This window comes from Rhopalosiphum maidis, chromosome 4, assembly GCF_003676215.2.
Source record: "Rhopalosiphum maidis isolate BTI-1 chromosome 4, ASM367621v3, whole genome shotgun sequence".
Lineage (NCBI taxonomy): Eukaryota > Metazoa > Arthropoda > Insecta > Hemiptera > Aphididae > Rhopalosiphum > Rhopalosiphum maidis.
The window spans coordinates 26,967,270-26,991,799 of NC_040880.1; the positions used below are offsets into that span (position 1 = coordinate 26,967,270).

Consider the following 24,530-nt stretch of genomic DNA (forward strand, 5'->3'; position numbering starts at 1 on the left):
TATAAACATAACGTATTCAATCCTTCGATCATAATTTTTCAATAAATATTTAATTATAATTTAAGGTATCATACTTATAAATTAAATAATCCACACTCATCTGAAATATTACTAAGTTTGCCACAGTTTCGACATAATATTCGAAATAGAAAACTAGATCACAACGAGTTCTACAAATTCGGATTTATCCACGGATCTTACACATCTTTTAGCTTTATGTCATAATGTCTATCATCTATGACAAATGCCAATTTTATTATCGTAAATAATTAATGGTTCTAATAATATTTTAATGAACAAAAAAGACATAGTCAACAATAGACAAACAAGCCGTTACTTGCATATTTTATTTTTTTTTCATAAAACATCTAAATACTTCTTGTTCAAAACCCGATGAAGATGGATGAATAAATCTATTTTCTCGGCAGTGGTGTATTGCATGTCTGTATTCTAGACTCTAGATAATATGGTTAAGCTAGATTTTATCAGTCAAATTTTACTTAAAATAATTAGGTATAGAAAGTGGTCAATAAGTAAAAATTTAGTATACTAGTATTTTAGAATATACTACAACAACTAGGTAGTTCAAACTATGAAACTATGAAAATATAAAAATATATCTATTGGGTATACAGGGTGGGTGAGTGGAATATCAAGTCAAGAATTAGTCATATAAACAATAAAACAAAAAAATCAAAGGATTTTTAAAATTGCTGCAAACGAGTTATGTCTCATGTACTGAATTGTATCCCGCAGTTTATTTCGGGTCTCTAACCTCTTATAGGAGATGTTTTGTATTACATATTTATATAATGTTCATTAAATGATAGAGATGCGTCAAATATTATATCTAAGTCTTTATTCTTGTAGACGGGAGCTACTTCTGAATCGTTTAAGTAGTAATTATAAAAATATGATAGTATAATACCCGTTTTTCCAGAAAGTTAATACTTTGTATTTTTGTGCCATTTTCACAATAAATCCCTTTGTTATTCGTTTCCATAAAATGCTGTTTATCGATGAACAATTTATTTACTCTTTCTATATAAAATGTTCAATTATTGTACCTAATTCAACTATATTGTATTGTTTACAATATGCATTTAATGATATTACTGATATTAGTAAAGGTACTGTAGTTATTTTAATTTTTATTTACCTATATATATATTATATGCATAATATGTTACATTGTAATAAATACTTAAGTTTGATAGGTATTTAGAAAAACAAGATGCGTACCTACTTGATAATCAATTTTAGCGTAATTGATTTTTTTATAATATATTGATATATTATTAAGATAATACAGCAAATATTAGTTCCTATAAGTATTAATGAGTTTTTAAATTTGAATAAGTATTATTTAATAGTATATAACAAAAGTATTTTAAGGATAAAAAATTAATTTTAAATATTTCTAGTAATATTTATTACCCGTTACCCGCCTATTTAATAATTAGATTATAATAATAATATATAGGTACATAGGTATGTTATTTTTTTCAAATTAATATAATTAATATAATAAAAATTGTGAGCAACCTCTTATCCTTTTTTATTTTATCGATGTTATCAAATTTCGTGATTTGTAAAAAAAATACAGAAATATGAGTAATTTTATACAGACAAGCAGACAACAAAAAATTTCCTAGTTATAATCCAGAGTATAGTATCACAGAATAGATTAAAATATAAATAATATAATATATTCTAATCACTGACTTCTATACTATACACCACGATGTAAAGAAGATACATACATTCTCTATATCGTGCTATACACTCACAGTATATATGTACATGCTCACAGCCACGGCTATACTAGATATATTAGGGTAGGGGCAATCGTCCGAAAAATGATAATATATTAGCACAATTAAAGATACATTTTAAATCGTGGTTACTAGTTTACTACCATAGAATAGAACATTTCTATGATACAATCACTCATTTTTTAAATAAAACTTTTTTATCATAACTAGTTTATTATAAGTCTATGCTTTTTACTTATTTTTTTTTTATTGATAATAACTCTGTTATCATTTGCAAAATCTATCATATTATAAAAAAAAAAAAAATAGTGATTCATTATTCAGTATTAAGTCTCTTGAAATTTTACATTCAAATTTTGCTTTACAACATTTTATAAGCTTTTATTTAGCCCTTTTATTCAACTAATTTGATTAGTTAAAAATTATATGGTGTCAAAAATTATTATTTTATTATGCAAGTTCTAGATTAATTACATGTTATTTGTAAATTGTTTAAATATTTAAACCATCTATCATCCTTTCTTGTAAATTGACATCGTTCTCTTATAATATAAAATTTTAAATAATATTAAATTTAGAAATGGATACTGACAATACTGACAACATTTCTCTGATGTTTGATATGCAGACATTTTCAAAGGTATGTATGCAAATAATTTTTAGAACAAATTAAATTAGATAAGGTACCTGTTATTATCAAAATATGTGTTTTTCTGCTGAATACAAAAATTATAAATTTTGTTGAATATTTTAAAAATTCAAAAGTTATTAATACAAAGTAGGTACAACCTTTTAATTTGAAATGTTCTAATTTAGACAATTTTGCATTTAGAATACAAGTTTGTTTGTAAAAATGAAGTCTTCCTATAAAGACACTTTGACAACAATTTTTTAAAATAAAAATTGGTAGCCCATACACCTTCTAATTTTATGTTTTAAAAACCAAATTATAAAATATGCATAAGGTACTGAGTTATAGAGCATTTTTTTCTGTGGACAGATGAACATAGAACAGGGGTCGGCAAGTAATTTCTATTGGAGTCTTATAGATTAAAATAACAAATCAATGAGGTCTTGTGAACAAAATCTTTAAATTTGAAAAATAACAATATATAATTAAAAATAATTATCTAGTTATTACAATCAATTTTAATTAAAAAATTACAATATTATATAGTATTGACAGGGTCCAGAGTTTTGCCTTCCGTGGCATGCCAGTTGCCAAACCCTGGTATAGAATATAGAAGTATATATATTAATAATAAAACAATAATAATATGTAATTATGTATAATATTATTATATTATATAATATATATTTTTTTATTTAGGAATCATTTTCTGTTGATGAATTTTTAACAGAAAATCGTAATAAAATGACACTAGAAAACATGCGAGTTGAAATGGGAATTTTTCTTAAAGACCTGCGTACTAAAATGATAAATTCACTTAATGATGATTGTGACAAGTATTTTCATTTATCTAGTGGATTAATTGGTATTGATCAGCAATTAGCAACCATAAAACCAGGATTAAGTTTGTTAAGTAACTCTGTTAATGTATGACATATATTATCTGGAATAATTTCTAGAAATATAACAATGTTAATAATTTTATTCAGGAAGCTAAAAACAATTTGGAGAATACACTATGTTATCTGGATAATGAAATATTATTAAATAAAAAACTATGTGAAGATAAACAGGCATTTCATGCTATTGTGAAAGTTCAAAAATCTCTAGAAAAATTAGATGAATTATTATTAGATCAAAATGATTGTAATATAATCATTTTAACTCGAGCTGTGGCTGAATATAATCAGCTTTCTTCAAGTATGATACAATGTAGTGATATATTGAAAACCGCACATTTGAAGGTATAAAATATAAAGTTTTCTTTAAATTCAATTTTATATTTAAGCATAAATCATACTCAATCTTCATATAATTTTATAATTCATTTTTGTTTTCTTAGAAACAAACTATGCTGAATAATTTATTGATGAACAGATTAAATGAAGCATTTGTATCCTCAATATCAACCAACGCAAATATGGTAAAGCGTTTTCTTGAACTGTATTTATCGTTAGGTAGAATAACATATGCTGAAGATGTATGTAGGACTGATGTTGTAACACCAAAATTGAGGTCTATACTAAATGAAAATTATTTACGGAGTTGTAAAGATGGCTTAATAGAATTATATAGTCATTGTTATGCATTTCTTCAAGAAGATTTGAAATATTTGCTTCAAGCTGCAGAAGAACAAAATAATATGTTTGTTTCATATTTAATATTATTATTTATTTCAATAAAAATTATGTACATTAATATGTGTATTATTTACTTAGGAGTAACAAGCTTAGCAAGTTTAATTTTGTTTCAAAAAGTATCTGGCCTGTTATATTTGATCAAGTAAAAAATAATTTACAGTGCATCTATAACTTCAGAGAACCTGATATTTTTATTAAAGTATGATTTCTTAAAATATTTTATAAATTAAATGCATTTACAACTCTTAAATTGGAGCATGGATATTTTAGAATTATAAAGTAACATTTAATGAATTTATGAAACATTTGGTTGAATTATCTATTTCACAACATGAAAGTGAGCCATTAAACAAAGAACAAAGTTGGAATGATTTTAAAAAATGCTGGAATCTGCCAATTTATTATCAATATCGGTAAGCTAAAATATGTTTAAATGTTTAATTATTATAATTTGATAAGAAATATGTACTTTTAATTTAAATTTAAACCATTAAATTCAAGTTTTCAAGAGATTGGATTTTACGCGGAAAATGTTATGAATCACGAAAGTTATGATTCATGTAATGATGAAACATTTAAACTAAAAGTCACAAAAGCAGTGTGGAATTCCATGTGTTCTTGTTTAGACCCAAATATCTTCATACATCAATTGAGCCACAGGTTACATGACTATTAATAAGTTTAAAATTAAGCATCAATGTTTGTTATAAAATTGTATATATATTTTGATTTATTATTTTAGATTTTTCAAATTAATATTACAGTTAATATCTAGATATCAGACTTGGGCAGAAGATGCTAATATCAAATCTAAGACTGATTTAAAAAACTTTAGCACTCGAATTAAATTTCTTGAAGATTTGGAAACTGATTTAAATATATTTTATACTAAATTAAATGATATATATTTCATGTTTGAAGAATTATTACGTACTAAGGTACCTGCTGATGTTTTAGAAGTACAAAAAAGTAAGTATACCAAATATTTGAAACATTATTTGTATTTTTATGTTCCTTATTTTTACAGGTAGTATAGTAAATGAAAATTTAAATACATTAATTAATGATTTAAGCAAATGTAAAGTGCAATCTGTGACAGATGAAGCAATGTCTCATGTAATAAGAGTAACTGATGTTCCAAGGTTGTTCAGGCACACGAATCGAGATTATCCAACCGAACCATGTGCTTATATGAAATCAATTGTGGTAACATTAAAGACATTACAGAATAAAAATTGCAAAAAACAAGTGTTAGATCATATAGTAACACAGTAAGTAATTAAACTAATAAAAGCAAAATATGTATGATTTTAAATGTCTATTTATATTATTTACTTTTATTTTAGATACGTGGCTTATGTTGATGATGTAATGAAAGCCATAAAAAAAACAGAAGAAAGCTTAAGAAAACTGAAGAAGATTAGAGATCCAAACTACAAAGTTAATTCTGATGATGATAAAATTCGTTTTCAGCTATCGTTGGATATAGATTACTTGTTACTATCTGTAAGTTAAATTTACATTTGTTATAATCTACTGCTATTAGTGCTATATATGGGGAATGAATTGGCTGAGTGTTCTAAGGTGTCAGTTGCGATGCGCACCGTCACCGGTTTGAACCTTGGCCACGGGCGGCACCACCTCTCTTTGGACAAGTCACGGTGTCTGGAGAGAGACCACCATCCCCCCTCCATACGAAAAAAAAGAAGTGCTATATATTATTTTATTTTCAGTAAATGTGTTAGTTTTTAAATTAAGTGCAAAAGCATAAAGCGATACCTATTGAATTATTTTAGTTAATGTTTTTTTTTTTTTAAATATGAGGTAAAAATTATTTTACTTGCCAATTGGTTTATTGAATGGAAATTGTATTTACTCGATAGTTTATAACGGTTATTAATTAATCTTTAAGTGTTAAGTCAAATGAAAAATTTCAAAAATTAAAAATCTGAAAAAAAAACCTAAATGTGTATAGGTATTGATGAATTTAAAGGCTTCTAGTAGTTTTATTGTTATAAATTTAAGTAGTAATTAATATTTAGCTTATTTCTTCATTATAATTAATTTTATCTTATTTATCTGAGTATCTGTTAACCTATATAAAAAGATAGAAATATTTGAAAAATATGAAAGACAAGAATAAAATTGTTGACACATATATTACCATAAATTTTTCTATTATTCATTACTATGGCCTATGGGTGATATAAGTATACATTATACATGTTATTAGTTTTTATCAATAAATGCTAAGTTTTATAGAATTATAATATAATATTGTTTCAATTATAATAGTGCATTATTCAGTAGAATTATTACTAGGTATTGGAATTAATGAATAAGTACAACAAAAAATTGAACTGTTTGCCTGTGTAATTGAATTTTAAATTACTTTTTCACTTTTTTTTTTTTAATTTATGCATTTTACACATAACATTAAATATTTATTTGGATCCAAATAATCCAATTATCAATTCTCGATAAGAATTAATAACAATTGTGAAGTAACAATAATTGTCCATATTGTAGTTAAAATCTTTTCTCTAAATTATACAACACACTACATAGAATATGGTAAAATGATGTACATATTATGTATTATATTATTAAAAATAATAACAATAATATAGCAAACAATCAAAATTCACCTTGTTTAAAAATTAAGAACTACTATAGCATCCAATTTTTACAATTTTTCATTTAATATTAAATGAAAATATCATAAATAATAATGTGGTGTTTTCTTTATCATTTATGTATAGAAATACATTATTAAAGTATAAGACATTATTAGTGAATTCTGCAAAACTTTTTTTATAAAACTTTATTTATTTTAAACTACACCATTTGATGTATACTTAAGAATAATTTATTATACATATTTTATTTCAGATTGGCGATATGAATTTACCAGAAGTAAATGATATTGAATTAAAGTTGGACACTGCAAAACAAACAATCCTTGCTGATAAAGTGTCATAAACATTAGAAACATTAAAAAAAAAAAAAAAAAAAATTATACAGTTTAAATATTTATCTTTATTTAATATTAATAAAAAAAATTACTTAAATTATGTTTTTATCAACTCATTCGACAATCATTAAAATCATCAGATAATGGATCAATTCCAAATTGATCACGTATAGTATCCAAGTCAATACTGTCAGGTCCTTGTTCTGCAGTCCTCCTCATATTACGTAATATAACTTCAAATGGATCAGCCAGCATACGTCTTTGGTTTAATATAGCTGTTGCACTATAACTTTTTATTATACATGTGTTATCTACATCCTATAACATAACATTAAATATTTTAATTTAATTTTAAGCATAATCTTATAAAAAAAAAATTCAATGATTTTACATCTGACAATGGACTCCATAATTTGACTTCATTATCAATACCACTAGTTGCTAACATAAACTCTGAAGGATGAGGTTGTACACAATTTACGATTGAACTATCACCTTTCAATATGAGCAAATTATTCTCTGTATTTTTATCCCACACAAAAAATAAACCATCATCTGATCCAGCTACTATGAATTGATTTTGACTATAAAAAAATATAAGTTTTAAATATTTAAAAATTTATAATATATTATCAACAATAACTTTACTTTCCAAAAAAGTTAGCTTCTTTGATGTCAGTAGATGTATTACAATGCCCATAATATCTATGATGATAATCTTTTGAGCGATTGCTAAAGTATTTTTCAAAGGTCTTCTTTTTGGTTTGTTCAATGAATATATCATCAAGATATTCTGTCGGAGGATCTGCTGCATCAGGTAATTTTTGTTTTCCTTCATAGAAAATATATTAAAGGTTAATTAATCAATAAACAATTTATATAAAATATTAAATAGATAAATACAAAAATACTAATAAAATAGTTACCAATTCTTTCTTTATTCATAGATTGTCCATTTACTAAATCTCTAAAAAGACATTTGTAAGCAGCACTAGTTTTGTATGATGGGTATTTTTTTGTGAACTGATCTAAATACATTCTAGAGTCTTTTAATTTGCCCAGTTCATACAGGCATACTGTCAAACGAAAATGTGCTTTCATATGATTTGGCTCCAGTTTTAATGCAGTCACACAATCTTTAAGGGCTGCATAGAAGTCTCCATGCCACTTTCTTTTAATGTAAGCTGCAGCTCTATTTGAAAATAGTACACTGCATTTATGAATATCTATCGCTTCATTATAAAGAAAAATGGCAGCAGTGTAATCTTCGTTTTCAAATAAATAATTTGCCTGTAAATTATAACAATACTCATTTATTTACTGTTATATAATGCATAAATATATGACATTACACAATTTATAATCTTTATTTCATACCTTTAATTTTAATTGCTCTACTTTATCTGGTAGTGCCGAATGGGGAACAGGAACTGGAACATCTATCAAATCTAAAGAAGAACCTTCCCCGTTTTCTCCTTAAATTATACAAATTATTAAAATTGAGTGATTAAATAGTGTATAAATCTTATTATTGTACAAAGAAACTTACGAGGAGCTTTCATAACTTTAGGGACATTGAAAAATGCATTATCAGCTTGATCCATTAAATTATATAGATAAACATATTCACCACCATAATTAGCTAATAACTCTTGTCCATCAGGACTAAAAGTCAAATAAGTAATTACATAATTCTTTTGTTTTTTGGGTAAAATTTCATTATTGTATGTATGGATATGACCCGGTACAAAATATTGAAGTGCAGATTGAAATTTATTTAATTTTTCAGTTGCATTATCATCATTACACACCAAGACTAAATCCGAAGAATTTTTCGGAAATGGATATTTTACAGAAAATGATGACAGTGATCGAATCATCCTGCGGTCATACAATCTTACATACTGATCATTGGCACCAACTGCAAGCTGCTCAGTTTTAAGTTGGTTTATATCTAAACATTTAGCTTCAATCGTTTTTCCCAAATGACCATAGATGGATACCAAAGTAATTTTAGATTTGTCATTAGGACATTCATGACTCATTCTCATATCATGTTGACTGTATTAACATCGACAAATAATTAAATGTCAATAATAATATTATGACTACATTGAAATTAAATTAGACACATTCACTAGAGAACCCATACCTGATACATCCATCTTCTGAGGCACTCCAATAAACACTTGGTGTATCATTTGCTACAGCCAGACGTTTAATTCGTCCTTGAGAACAAATGCAATTGCTTAATTGTTGACCTGTTGTTACATTATATGTATGTGAACTCCAGTCACCAGCACCAGTTGCAACTATTTCATTATTACAACTAGGTATAAACTATATATATATATAAAAAAAAAAATTAATATACCTACTATTTTTTTTTTTTTGTAGCACATCAATCACAAAATAATATTACCATAATTATTTATTTAAATTTTTTTTCACTTTTATTAACTAAGTACATTTACTTTGTTTGCCAAGAGTGTGTGGTTGCGCACAAACCAAAACAAATCATTTCCCACCATAACCACCCAAGTCCCAACTCCTCAGCTCCAGTCATATTCGCAGAGTAACCTCATTTGCTCAGCAAACAAAGCAAATATAGATTTTTTTTAAATATACTATGGTGTTTAATATACCTTGACAGAAAATATGTTGCCACGGTGTAAAGTCTTAATAGTGGTTTTAACTTTTTGTAAAAACGGATCCCATAGTATAACTTGATAGTCATCAGATGCTGATGCTAAGGTGCTGAAAAATTATATAACCCTTAATGAACATATCTTTTAATAATTATGAATTTTTTTTTTTTAATGAATATTTTCAATAATATAATATACCTTCCACTTTCATTCCACTGTAAGCAATTAACACATCCTTGATGTCCTTCTAATTGAGCGAGTAATCCAAGTTTTGAAATACATTTGTAATTCAAATTACTTTTTAATGCATACTTTGCGCTGATATAATCCTAATTATCAATAATAATTTTAAAATTAACCAGAATAAAATGTATGTTAGAATGTTAATATTACGTTCAATTCTCGATCCCTTATCAACTGTAAAATGTTCCGACTATTTCTTGCTGAAGACATTATAATCGATATGACAATTGACTTTCACTCCAGCAATCAATTCTACTACTTATAACATTATAACAGAATGATATTTTAAGGGTGAAGTTAAAATATAGAATTTAAACTACTCAAAACTACATTAAAATTGAAACTCTAGTTATAGTCAAAAATAAGTTGAAAATCTCTAAATGAAAACAAAGAATAAATAAAATACAAAAATAGTATTAATCATTAGTCTTGGTAGTGTAGAGTAGATAAAATGTATGGTAAAAACAATTATATGCTTAATAGTTTATAATCATTACACGTCGATTTCTGTGATCAATGATCAGTAATCAAATAGTAAAATGTAAATATTGAATACTGTGTTACACTATAATTACTCTATAAACGTATAATATTAAATATAAATGGTTACGACTTAAGATATCACAGAACAAACTATCAGAGCTCAGAGTCAAGACTTTACTAATTTAGCACTTTAACATTTTCATAGTCAGTGGCCTGCAGTAATCATCGCCAAGATTTAACTTTAACATAGTAATTACTTAGTAAATTACACTGAACGACTGAACTATCTTAAATTATTGGATAATAGGTATAGATGATAATAAAGTAATATATAAATTAATGATAAAGATAATAAATGAAGTCAATATCCACCATTTTTGTGGATATTATGGATATTATCACAAAACATTCTGGCCAGTTTAGATCATATACTGTGGTCTATAGATGCCTCAATTCTGGTGGCAGAGATTATTTTGTTATCTTATATATATTATCAGTATTTTATGTTTATAATGTGAAATTTAACGATCAACCTTTTTTGCAAAATGTATCCAATGAATTTAAAAATATTAAAATGAAACCTATATAATAACCTGGGTTCAGTTTCGACCTTTTTATAGTTTATTCGAAGAACTTTTAATTTATTTGTACGTTTAGAACGTATTTATTTTTTTCGCCTATAATTTTCCTTTGTGGTTAAATATTTTTCCAAATATCACAAACAATTGTAGACACTTTTTACTTTCAATCTGCAAATAATCTATTCTTTCAATGCTCTATGAAAACTATCTAAATTCATGTTTGTATTACAACCGACATATTGACTTTAACAATAATAACAATATTGAGGATGTTGGCTCATCTATGGATGCCGGATTCTGTACATAGAGTACATAGTATCATAGATATAATTATATTATGTTTATGACTAATATGGATGTCGTCTATGTAAACTATATGTCTATATATTTGTAGTACATATTAGCATAGAACATTAGCGACGAGCATAGACGTATAAAGATATTATAATGTATAATATTTATATGTATAATAATATTACTATGACATTATGTCCAATTATATCATGATTATGTCTATGACGACGAGTCTCTCGTTGAAATGTGTTATCTACTTTATTCTGTGTATCTACGCATGCGGGAGTATATACTCGTCGAATATTTATTTGAGTTATCACTCATGACTTTCCATGCAGTTAGTAGAATAAAAATGCGACGAGTATATACAGTATACACGCTTGCGCTGGTAGCACGCTCAACTCGTCGCTTAATGCTTACATCACAGTATTCTGTGCTTACAATATGTGCTTCAAAATATCGGGACGTGGGACATGGCTTCATCCATAGCATATGATCTAAGCTGGCCATGCTGGCTAGAGTTGCTACAAATACCTCGATAATCATTTGCTTAGATTTAACGTCTACTACTATGTTTCGAAATTTCGAAAGCTTGAACGACGATTACAACTACTCCGATATACTATTATTCCGAAATTCTATATAAATTATTGTTAAACTCGTTATAAATTGATACGATGTGTAACTTACTTCAAGTATAATATGCTATTACCCGTGGTCATATATTTACAACAAACTTGCTGTACTATTGACTTTTGCCTTTTCTCCGAAAAGTAATTATTTTTTGTTTACTTGAAAAAAATGTTTATAATAATCAGTAAAATGTCTATTCTTGATATCGTTTTGTATTTATTTTTTTAATTTTTATTAGCAAAAACTCGTAATCAAAACATGTCGAAAACTTACTCATAATCTTATGTTCATGATTTAATTGTGTTACGTTTCAAACGTTATCTCAGAAAATTAAAGAAAAGCGATTATTAGTCTTACCTATTAAGATTAAAGTTCATTCTTCAGTTTTCACATACCCACATACAGGTTAAATTTTACAAACATTGAAAGAATCATGAAAAAATAAGCTGAAATTGATTATCAATTTTATAGCTATACTGCTATAGTGTATAGGCATATTAAAAAAATTAATAAATCTGTGGTTAAAATTGTTTAACTCTAATAATGAAAAATAATAATCAAATGAATATTTCAGTTTTTAAATAACTGCATTACTACTTAAATTTAACAAAAATTAAAATAACTATTATTTATAAAAAAGTTTATAGTTAACTATCTTATCTTACAAATTGTATAGATTATGTTATTATTTTTAAACAATATATAGGTACTTATATTATTATATGTACATTAATTTCATTGTTTTTCTTTTCAAACTGAGTAATTTTAAAGTACTATAATGACGTTCAATTTCTTTAATGTTCGCAAACTTTGTACTAAAACTGTTTTGTATAAAAATGTTCAGTTAACTAAAGATAGATTTCCTAACATAAAAAGAGGATCTTATGCTATGGTAAACCCTACAGATGTTGACTATTTCAAAAGCCTTGTTGGCGTTAACAATTTTATTACCGGTGAAGAAGTAAAATCTTATAATGAAGATTGGTTAAAATCTATTTCTGGTAAATATTTAAAATGCCAATGATTATTGTTTTAATAATGTTTAAATTGTATGCATAGGTTTCAGTAAGTATGTGCTTAAACCAAAAACAACTGAACAGGTATCATCAATTCTGAAATATTGTTATGAGCGTGGTATAGCAGTTTGTATTCAAGGTGGTAATACTGGTCTCGTTGGAGGTAGTGTTCCAGTTTTTGATGAAGTAATTTTGTCTACTTCTGCGATGAATAAAATTATTAGCTTTAATAAATTATCAGGTAAATATAAATGTCTAATAAAATTATACTTATTAAATATCATGTTAAGAAACTAAATTTACTTGTTGCATACTTAATTGATGTGGGTTAAATTTTAAATTACACTTCTTAATATTACTCAGGTCAGTAAATTATTATTAGTTAAAATGTTTAATTATAATCAATATTTGCTTTTTAAAATCTTTAATTTTTTTACTTGTTACATTCAATTACATTATTAAGAGTGACCTACTTCCTACATATTACAATTTAGTTAGATTTATAAATTGAGTTTATTTAGGTGTTTTGGTATGTCAGGCTGGATGTGTTTTAGAAAATTTGATGAATTATGTTCAAAACGAAGGATTTATAATGCCATTTGATTTGGGTGCAAAAGGCACCTGTCATATTGGAGGTAATTTAGCAACTAATGCTGGAGGTCTAAGATTAATTAAATACGGAAGTCTACAAGGAAGTGTGTTGGGATTACAAGCGGTAGTTTTGTTAATGGTTATTCCATATTATTATGAATTTAATATAATTGCATTGTTAATTTACACCTTTTAGGTATTGGCTGATGGACAAGTTTTAGATTGTCTTAATACATTGAAAAAAGATAATACAGGATATCATTTGAAACATTTATTTATTGGTTCTGAAGGAACATTGGGAGTTATTACAAAAATTGCTATTCAATGTCCAAATACTCCAAAATTTGTTAATGTATCATTTATTGGTAAGTTAAAAATTCTATAATTGTTTTTTAAATGTATTATGTTTAGGCAATTATTTGATATTTTCTTCTTTATAAAATGAAAACTTTAATATTTCAGACATATATAAAAAAAATATAATTTTGTAATTTTGATAGAATTGTTTCTATGTGACAAAATTATAATGAAAATTACTTTTGGTTATTAATTTCAATAATATAACACGTTCCATATTTTTTACTTGTTCCTAGTATTGTGAATTTAAAAAAATAATAAAACTATACATTTCTATAAAATGGATATTTGGTAGGTATATAAGTAAATATATTATGTTTATAGTTTTATCTTTTCACAATTCAGTTTTCAGTAGTTTAAACTATACATCTACTTGAATCGTAAATTATAAAAAATATTAATTAAATAAAGTAGTAAAATACGTTTCTAATTAAATTTTCTCAGATACTCAGTTTCAGTTTATGTTGATTTGTATTATTAGGTTTTTAATCTTACTACATATATATTGAAATAATACTTAATAATTAAGAATTATTTTATGTTATTTGTTTATAAATTAGAAATACAAGTGCTTTTTTACACATACGCCAATCGTATATGCTTATTGACTATTGTATTTATAATTGTATGAAATAAATCCAACTATAATGATTTTATAGTCAGGAGTTTTATACACCCATTGTCACACACATTCATATCTTTAAAAAAAATTATTATTTTTAAATTAAATTTTTTTCACTTATTTAAGTAGATTTTTTTTTATCTATAGTATTTTTACTTGTGTTGTTAGAATATTGATTGTTAAAAGAAATTAGAGAAACTGTATTTATTTTATTTAGTTTTTTGTAACATAGTTTTTTCTGATTGAAAAGTAAAATAATTTCATTACAATTTTATTTAGCTAACAAGTAAAGTAACTTTATGACTTATTGTAACCTTAAGTAATAATAATAATTATTATTGATCACTAGTTCTTAAAATTAACAAAACATTGAATTTAAAACAGTCACAACTTGATGAAAAAAATCTAACAAGGATAACATTTTAGTAGCTATGTTTAAAGCACCAAAGAAAAATAAATCAGCAACATATTTTTCCAAAAATATGGAATAAATAATATTTTAATTCTAAAAAAATATAAAGAAACATGAATACATAATTATGCCAATAAATATGGACAATCAATATTCCCGTATCATACACAAATATTGCAGCCGGCTTTATTTTTCATTATTTTATTTAAATTTCTACCTAAATATGCATTTCAATACTTTAAATCAATATCAATATTAACACTATGATAGTTTTGAATTAATTTTTTTTATTTTTTATAAAATATTAAATGCTGTCCAATTTAATTTAAATAATTGTATTATTTATTTAATTTTGTTACCCTAAATGAACACATATTAAATTAATTGTACCCTAATAATAAACCTAATTGTGTTTATTATTATTTATTTACAGGCTTAGAATCATTTGATAAAGTATTGAGTTTCTTCTCACTAGTACGAAAAGAATTTTCTTCTAGTCTTTCGTCATTTGAACTAATGGATTCTGTAGCTATAAAAAGTGTACAAAAAAATATTGGTATTAAATGTCCAATAAATGAAGATCTGAAATTTTACGTTCTTGTTGAATTATCAGCTGATAATAATTACATTAATCATTCAATTCAAGAATTTTTAGAAAAAGCTCTCATTGAAGAAGTAATTTTAGATGCTACTGTAGCAGACCAACCATCGCTAATTCAAGTAATGAAGATTTATAGATAAAATATAATAATAAATAAATATAGAAGTCAAAGTAAATTATTTTATTTAAAAAATTGAAAATGTTTAGAATTTATGGAAAATCAGAGAAAATATTCCTGAAAGTTTACTAAGATATGGATATGTCTATAAGTATGATATAACTTTACCGCATGAGTTCTTTTATGATATTGTGCCTGATATAAGAAAACGATTAGAAAAACTAGATGTCAAAGCTGTTTGTGGATATGGTCATTTAGGTAATAAACATAATATATTGTTTTATTTATGTTATATTTTAATTTAATGATGTAATATTGTATCCTTTTTGTATGTATAGGTGATGGAAATTTACATTTAAATGTAGCTACTAATGAACATAATGATGAAATAGCTTCAGCTATTGAACCTTATGTTTATGAATGGACTAGTAAATATAAAGGAAGTATAAGTGCTGAACATGGAATTGGATTTTTAAAGAGTAAATATTTAAAATATTCAAAATCCAATTTAGAAGTAGATTTAATGAAAAAAATAAAAAATAATATTGATCCCAAGAAAATATTAAATCCATACAAGATTTTTCCTCAAGATAATATTAATTGAGTTATAAAGTTAAATTTTATGTATATATATATATTTTTTTTTTTTTTGAGGTATTTGAGTAGACAATTTTATTATTTTTTTAGACCTGTTATTTTTATTTATAGGTCACTAATTATGTTATCAACCATTTAACTCCATTATTTATTAAGTATAAATACAATATAAATATATTTTTTAACAGATTATTCGTTTTTTTTTTTTTTTTTTGTAGCACAAAATAATAAATATACTATTTTAGTATAGTCATAGAATTGAGAATTTAATCATGACAAAATTTATATTTTGTCATGAATTTAATAATTTCGATTAACGAGATAATAATATCTTAGTCCGTGATTGAAACTGATAAAATTGGTGCTATCTGGGGTTTTATTTTATTCCATGACACTTTTGATAGAGACGCACCGTGCGTTGTTATTCCTCAGCTTGACGGTGTGTAGACTACCTTCATATTTCATAGTGAATAATATTGTTATACAGATTAGTGATTAGTGAATAATGAATATTAATTATTAAGTAAAGCACTAAAGCGTTGTGCCGCCGTCCATGTGTAGTGTGTTTAGTGATTTTTGATGTGTTTTGTTTTTAGATTTACGTAAATTATTTATTTCTCGTCGGACTTGGAAGTAGTCACTATGGTAATGACGTATTTTAACTCTTAGAATTAATAATATTTTGTATTGAATAGTGTCAAACATGTCCATTTCTGTGGATACATCATTCTTGGTACCTCCACCTCCAATTAACTTTTCAATTCCGCCGCCTTCAACCAATACATCCATTCCGACAAACTACAGGTTTCAAGGTCCTATACCTTTACATATACGTGGTCCAAGTTTGGGTGGACCACCAAGGCATCAACTAAACAAAAGTGCGCCACCAGTAGATGTGGATTTTGATGGCAAACGCTTGAGAAAATCAGGTCTCCGTAAAACTGTGGACTACAATGCATCACTTATTCGGATGCTTCAAAATCGTGTTTGGCAACGAGATTTCAGAGATAGGCCATTTTTACAACCAGATATATTATATACACCCCAACTTTTACCTCCACAGTGTTATGTGGATAACTCTGTAAACTCAGTTACTACTGCTTTTGTCAAAACTGTTACTAATAAAGTACGGTGTCCTGTGTTTTGTTTAGCATGGACTCCTGAAGGTAGACGTTTAATAACTGGTGCGTCTAGTGGAGAATTTACACTATGGAATGGATTGACGTTTAATTTTGAAACTATTTTGCAAGCACATGATTCACCGGTTCGTTCAATGGTATGGTCTCATAATGGTAATTGGATGACTACTGGTGACCATACTGGTTTTATTAAATATTGGCAATCAAATATGAATAATGTCAAAATGTTTCAAGCACATAATGAAGCTGTCAGAGGTATTAGTTTTAGCCAATCAGACGATAAATTTGCAACTTGTTCAGATGATGGAACTATACGTATTTGGGACTTTTTTACTAATAGAGAAGAAAAAATACTCAGAGGCCACGGGGCAGATGTAAAATGTATTGATTGGCATCCACACAAAGGTCTTTTAATTTCTGGTAGTAAAGATAATCAACAGCCAATTAAACTGTGGGACCCAAAAACTGGACAATCATTAGCCACTCTACATGCTCATAAAAGTACAGTTATGGATGTAAAATGGAATGCCAATGGTAATTGGGTTGTGTCTGCTTCCAGAGATCACTTGTTAAAATTATTTGATATTAGAAATCTTTCCCATGAAGTTCAAACATTCAGAGGTCACAAAAAAGAAGCTAGTACTATTGCGTGGCATCCATATCATGAAAACTTATTTTGTAGTGGTGGTTCTGATGGTGCTATATTATTTTGGAATGTGGGAGTTGATAAATTTGTTGGATCTGTTGATCAAGCTCATGATAGTATTGTTTGGTCATTAGCTTGGCATCCATTGGGTGAGGTTCTATGTTCTGGTTCAAATGATTACACATGTAAATTTTGGACCCGAAATAGACCTGGAGATAAAATGACTGGAAAATATCACTCAGTAAACACAGTTTCTAACATGTTAAAAACAGATAATATGTGTGCTGATGCTCAATCAACTATTCCTGGAATGGGTCTAGAAGACATCGATGAAGAAGATACTAATAAACCAGTGATTGATAATAATACCATACCACTTTTAGATATTTCTTCTAGTGAAGAAACAGCTAAAGTTAGACAAATTAAAAAAATTCCTTATTCTAAACCTATTCCTAAAAATTTCCAAAAGTTTTGGAATGAATATAAGACTAATGATGAAATAATTGAAGATGATGCCGAAGAAAATCTTGGCCCAGATAGTGATGTAGTCAATAATGTTGTTGAAAGTTTAATGGATTTGATACCAGGCTCTAGACCAGCAAGTGAATTAAAGCCAGAATCTCTTCTTGTTTATGGACAAATGATAAAAGTAGATCAAAATTCACCATTAGCTAATGCAATTAGGGAAGGTAGAGAATCATTAATGCGTCTTCTTCATTCTGGCGCAATTCCAGAAGTACGGCAGCATCTTTCTTTTGAAAGCAACAAAGATCCAATTTATTCATATGCTGCCAAACACCTTCAAAAAGATCAAGACTTGCGTAGAAACCAATTTATTAATAATGTAAATGTCAACTTTCCTATGAATCAAGATGTTGATCTTCGAGTCAATAATAATTTTAATCCAAATTATGGTTCTACTAATTTCCAAACAGCTTCTAATGATAATTTTAATAGACCAGTTATAAATCAACCATCTAATGCAAGTGGATACAATCAACAACCGAGATCTTATTACAATAAATCACATCCTTACAATAACAATACACAAAATAATAGACCATCTCGACAGTATGGAAACAATCAAAATGGCATGCGAAATGGTCCACCACCTAATTTAATGGATTCCACCTTTTCAAGACCATCCACTTACAGATCAAATTCACAAAGACCACCTCAAAATTATAACAATATGTGAATTTTTCTGAGTGGATACCGAGTTGAGATATAAAACTATTACATGGTAATATTTCTATTTATAAAATATTGTAAAATACTTGTTCATGTTTTGCATATAAAATATAAAATAATTTCCTTATTATAGGTATACATATACCTGTAGTTATTTTTTGTAAACATTTTTTTTTTTAGAATATTAACCAAATAATGTTGAATGTAACATTTTTTTTCAGACTTGTTGTTTATAAATTATTATTGTTTTATTGTATACACACCTACAACGCATTTACTTTTGAAAAGTTAAAAAAAGAAAAAGAGAAAAATAATAATTATATACTAAAATTTCATACTTTAATCCTGTTCCCGTTTTCTAAAAAAAAAAAAAACACAAATGTATTATTACATGTAATTGTTTTTAATACAATGGATTTTTCAATTGTTGTTTCCAGTCTGAATCTAATTTTATTTTTCAGATGGAGCCTTCTTGGAATTAATCCCCCCTCCCTATGTAATATCATGTATTTGCAAATATATCCGTGTCATGGAGTAAGAGACTGTTGATTACATAAAATCGTTATTTATTTTAAATAAACTGTAAAAAAATATATATATATCTGGGTTTAAACATAATGACTTCATGTTTTGACCAAGAAAGCACTATTATTTTTTATAATAAAATAAAAGTTAATTGATATGTAAAAAAGTTGTTTCTAACTGCTATTATTTTAGGTAAATATTTCAATGGGTTTTTTCAATAGGTAATCATTTTTAAACTTTAAAAAAAGAAACAAATATAGAATTTATTTTAGAATTGTTAATAATTAATTAATGATTAATCAGTGGTTGCAGTGGCATAATTTGGGTGTTGCAAGTTTAACTTCAAAACATTTATAAGTGTTGTAAAAGTATAAAACATTAAAAATATTCAAGTTCATTAATTTTTAAATAAATGTATATAATTATCCATTGTAGCAGTAAACAATTTGGAACTCCAAATATGTATGATGGTGTGAATTTCAACTTTCCGCATTAAGGTATAACTACTTATTATTACATTTATATAAGCATTACATAGGTGGTGATCGGAAGGAGCTTAATCCCCTTCCCAAAAAAAAAAAAAATAATTTGAAGTTAAAGCCCCCTTAAAAATATTAAACAAACAATATCGTAATTTTGTACAGTTTGTTTATCATTATTTTATATTCTTATATCCACAATTATATAAATGTACTTAGTACATTACATAGATACATATTATTTATGGTAATAAAGACATTATTATTGGCGATATTGAAGATATTAAAAAGAATATTTCACCTCAAGTATTTCCTAATCATTATAAAATGATACAACTTGCTTGTTCTGCAACGTGCGAAAGAAGTTTTTCTGGTATGAGGAAAATAAAAACATGGCTAAAAACATCTATACATAAAAAAAAAATTTAATGAATTTTCAATGTAATATATTGAAAAAGATAAGACTAAAGCTTTAAGTAATGAAGCTATTTTAAATACTTTTAACAAAAAATGTAATAGAATAATAAAATTAATTTAAAAATGATAATAGTATTTTATTAATTATTCTTTTTTTTATGTTTGTAATTATTTAAATTATTATGATAACGAGAATAATTTTTATGAGTTATTTAATGTCAAAATTAGTTTGTTGGGGGTGTAGGGGCAACACCCCCACGGGTCTGTTTGACATCAAATATTCGAGCCCCCCTCAATATTTCACAGGATCTCCGCCTATGAAGCATTATAATAAAATTATAATTGATTTATCTACTATCAAGTACCAGCCTTTTGTAATACCTCCTTAGGCTCCCTAGATGTAGATATTTTACTTAATTTATAAACCATGTGTAAAAAATATAAAAACTACAGTAACGATACTCACATATAAACCATAAATCGTAATAGTCGAACATTACTAAAATGTATTACTTACTGTCGTGATATTTTTATAATTATTAGGTGCCTATCTACATAACTTTAGTATTATAATAGATTAATATAATGTTTATTACGTTCGAATTTTAATACATAAAAATTTTCAAAAAAAATTATTTATTGTACAACTTTAAGTAAGTACAAAAGGGTGATTGGTATTTAAAAAACAAAACTTTGTGTCACTATAGGACACTCCTTAATGATTTTAAAATATCTGTAGATATCTTAAATATTGTCTTTAAGTACTTATATTTAAATATCCCAAAAATTATATTTTGAATAAGAAAAAAGGGGTGAGCGTATTTAGAGAATACACTATATGTCCATATAACTATATTATATATTGACTCTTAAATTGTACTCCACGAAGCTCTAATAGAATTATCTAGAAGCTCTGAAGACACATTACACTAAATTCAATATTTTAGTTGTATTGTAATGAATAATAATTTATAATTTATTTAAATTAAAAATTAACATTCCTGGTAATTTAGTGATACATTTGAAAAGTCAACTCTACTAATGCCCGATGTTCGAGATATCAGATATAAGTTCTCTTCGCCGCTGTTCGGTAACTAGGAGTTGTTAATCTGAGTTAATTCTCGCCACCCAAAAAAAATAGGTAGGTTCATTTAACGATTTAACTAGATATCGTAACAATTTATTATTTTTTTAGCAACCGTTAATCATGATTAAACAAGTTCGAAACCACTAAATAAATATATATTTATTTCAACTTATGTCTTATAAAACTCGTGACTCAAAAGTCAAAATTGAATAACATCTTTCTACTAATACCGTATAACAGAAAATATAGATTCATATAGTAGGTACCCGGCATGAATAGATACTGTTTTAAAATATATGTCATTGCTTATATTAAAAGTCGGTGTTATAAAAAATAAATATATAAAAAATATATTATTAGATATAATAATGTAATATATAAAAAGTTTTAAGTTCTCACAAGAAATATTTTTAAATTATAACAAAATAATATATATGTATATTAATATACTGTATTTTATCGTTTAAACGAGTAATTTCGTCCAAATTGGATCTTAAAATCATTATTATAATTATTGTCTTTATACATTTTTATATTTTTATGGTTTTAGTATGAATAATTTATAAGGAACTTCGTAATACATTTTCAAGACTACCTATTAGATATAAAACAAGAAGTATTTATAAATTTTTTACTTCAAAGTAGTTATCATTTTTTTGCAATTTTGACGAATTTTATCAAAATTCTAATTTAAAATACTCGTATAAAAAAAATGTAGGTACTTATGTATTTTTAATATTTTTATACATACAAGAATAACTTTTGTAGAATCTTGTACTAATAGAACGCTATCCACATGTATTGCTCAGTCTTACAATTTACAAATGTAATTACTAACTATTGTAAGACAAATGTAAACATAACAAATACTGAATACTGTTTTCCATGGAAAAGAACTGAAAAGGCTACAGCTAGTCACTATAGAAACAACATTTTCACCGTATAAAATAAGTAAAACTGTAAAATATCGTTTTAATTTTTTCGATTACAAAATAATTTTCAAATTTTCGCTATTTTTATTAATTTTGTTAAAAATATTAAATGCATATAAAAAATATTGTGATAATACTGATAATAAATATTCGATATTTTTTAATTGAGAAATTAACAACTTATGAGGATAAGCTTTGTATTAAATTGTCAAGAATTTAAGCGAATAATTTTTAATCAACATTTATAAAAAAAATTGAATATTTCTTATGCTTCTATAATAAATACTCAGCTTAAAAATAATCAAAATACTTTGAAAATTTAATCATAAATAGAAAATGATAATTGAAACATTTATAAACTATTTTCAGACTTAGTTTTTTGGGAGCGTTTTATAGTCATTTAGAATTTAAAAGTGAGGTAATTATAAAAATGATGTGTTATTGATGTCTCCAAAGTCCTATCGGCTAAAACGAACTAAAATAATGTATTCTAATCAATTTTAGTTTAGGTTCATTCCATTTTAAATTATAACTACCCACATGTTAGATTAAAAATATACTTTTTAAATTGTATTTACCCTATAAAAATATTTATGGGTTTAGAATATAATTAATGTAATATTACAGAGATAAAAGTTAATGAAAATTCATTTTTATAAAATAGTAATGATGATTATGATATTAATGTTTTCTATCTATTCAACAGGTTATATAATAAATTAGTCGACAATTATTAAGTTTACGTCTAAAATTTTTTTATTATTATTTAAAAAAAAAATTAAATGCTGTGAAGTATTGGTAGTAAGTTATAAAAATCAATACCTATGTACACTTTTTCATGTGGGTAAATGACAATAATAAAAACCTTATCATCTATATACCTATATCATATAGATCAATCATAAAGAAAAATATATCCCGCTTTATTTCAAAAAGATAGTTATATTTTCTTTAAACCATTCTAATAAGGTATACACATTAAATATAAGTATAATTTTTACTATATTCCACGAATTGACATATATTTAAAATTTAAATTGTGGTTTGTACTTTAAAAAGCCATTTTTGGGTGTTTATTGTTTTTATTTATTAGGTACCTAACCGTCCTAACTATAGGTATGATACATTTGTTAGGTATCTATTAAAATCGTTTTATGAAAATTCGTTATTTATGTATGCGTAAGCATCCAATTTCGTTAAAATTTAAACTTTAGATGCTCATAAAAAATATTTGTTGAATTACACAATCACATTTTTTTAATGAACTTTTCATTATAAAATGATTTTCAAAGTTTTGCAACTGATAATAATTTTACATAGTTATTAGTTCTAAATTTCTAACTAAAAGTTTAAACGCTTTTAAAACATATTGTGACTGACTGTATTTTCAATACCTATTTTTAATTAATAGGTACCTTGGTACATATTTATATTTTGTTAGGTAGGTAGTATTAGTAGATACATAAACATATTAAAATATTATAATCACTCATTATTTCATCAATATGATTTAAACTATCAACTTTTGATTTTCAAGTGTCAACCTACATTTAAAATTAATATCACTCTGTATAGACTATAAAGTATAGAATCTATACTATAGATTACAACATAATGTAAGATATACAATTTTAGATACCTTCTAAATTGTGGATTATAGATTCTATATTTAAGTATAGAAATCTTTAAATGTATGTTTTATTCCGTGTTATTAATTTATTATCACAATATCACGGTTCACGTTTGTAGACTATTGTAGAAGTACGTTATTCTGTGGTGTTTTTTATAATACCTTGTTCATATTTCATAACTTCTAAAGTTTTAATATTACAACTATTAAAGTTAATATAATATAATAACAATATAAACTTCAGTGAACAGGGATTGTACATTTTTTT

General features: G+C 25.6%; 4 protein-coding genes across 6 annotated transcripts; 3 read left to right on the forward strand and 1 right to left on the reverse strand.

The window, feature by feature from the left end:
* Positions 1-2,191: 2,191 nt before the first annotated feature.
* LOC113548351 (conserved oligomeric Golgi complex subunit 2) lies at positions 2,192-7,064 on the forward strand. The gene is made up of 11 exons (XM_026949233.1): positions 2,192-2,415; positions 3,106-3,333; positions 3,396-3,650; positions 3,749-4,050; positions 4,125-4,245; positions 4,317-4,459; positions 4,548-4,706; positions 4,789-5,015; positions 5,074-5,317; positions 5,393-5,552; positions 6,939-7,064. Exons 1-11 carry the CDS (start codon positions 2,356-2,358, stop codon positions 7,026-7,028), a joined length of 1,989 nt encoding a protein of 662 aa, XP_026805034.1. The 5' UTR covers positions 2,192-2,355; the 3' UTR covers positions 7,029-7,064.
* On the reverse strand, positions 6,946-12,252 carry LOC113548219 (WD and tetratricopeptide repeats protein 1-like). 2 transcript variants are annotated; one of them, XM_026949107.1, is made up of 11 exons: positions 11,960-12,252; positions 10,062-10,169; positions 9,867-9,997; positions 9,666-9,777; positions 9,173-9,360; positions 8,570-9,081; positions 8,398-8,495; positions 7,947-8,310; positions 7,669-7,852; positions 7,412-7,604; positions 6,946-7,338 (listed from the first exon to the last, which is right to left on the reverse strand). In XM_026949107.1, exons 2-11 carry the CDS (start codon positions 10,119-10,121, stop codon positions 7,129-7,131), a joined length of 2,052 nt encoding a protein of 683 aa, XP_026804908.1. In that variant the 5' UTR covers positions 10,122-10,169; positions 11,960-12,252; the 3' UTR covers positions 6,946-7,128. The 2 variants fall into 2 exon arrangements, with proteins under 2 accessions (XP_026804908.1, XP_026804828.1); XM_026949027.1 differs by lacking the exon at positions 11,960-12,252 and having other exon boundaries at positions 6,947-7,338; positions 10,062-10,777.
* On the forward strand, positions 11,664-16,238 carry LOC113548437 (D-2-hydroxyglutarate dehydrogenase, mitochondrial-like). Of its 2 annotated transcripts, XM_026949426.1 has the most exons (8): positions 11,664-12,042; positions 12,747-12,903; positions 12,962-13,159; positions 13,440-13,633; positions 13,706-13,874; positions 15,334-15,620; positions 15,709-15,877; positions 15,958-16,238. In XM_026949426.1, exons 2-8 carry the CDS (start codon positions 12,792-12,794, stop codon positions 16,221-16,223), a joined length of 1,395 nt encoding a protein of 464 aa, XP_026805227.1. In that variant the 5' UTR covers positions 11,664-12,042; positions 12,747-12,791; the 3' UTR covers positions 16,224-16,238. The 2 variants fall into 2 exon arrangements, with proteins under 2 accessions (XP_026805227.1, XP_026805148.1); XM_026949347.1 differs by lacking the exon at positions 11,664-12,042 and having other exon boundaries at positions 12,566-12,903.
* A 407-nt stretch (positions 16,239-16,645) lies between these two features.
* LOC113549715 (pre-mRNA 3' end processing protein WDR33) lies at positions 16,646-19,852 on the forward strand. The gene is made up of 2 exons (XM_026951156.1): positions 16,646-19,244; positions 19,654-19,852. Exon 1 carries the CDS (start codon positions 16,920-16,922, stop codon positions 19,197-19,199), a length of 2,280 nt encoding a protein of 759 aa, XP_026806957.1. The 5' UTR covers positions 16,646-16,919; the 3' UTR covers positions 19,200-19,244; positions 19,654-19,852.
* Positions 19,853-24,530: the final 4,678 nt, after the last annotated feature.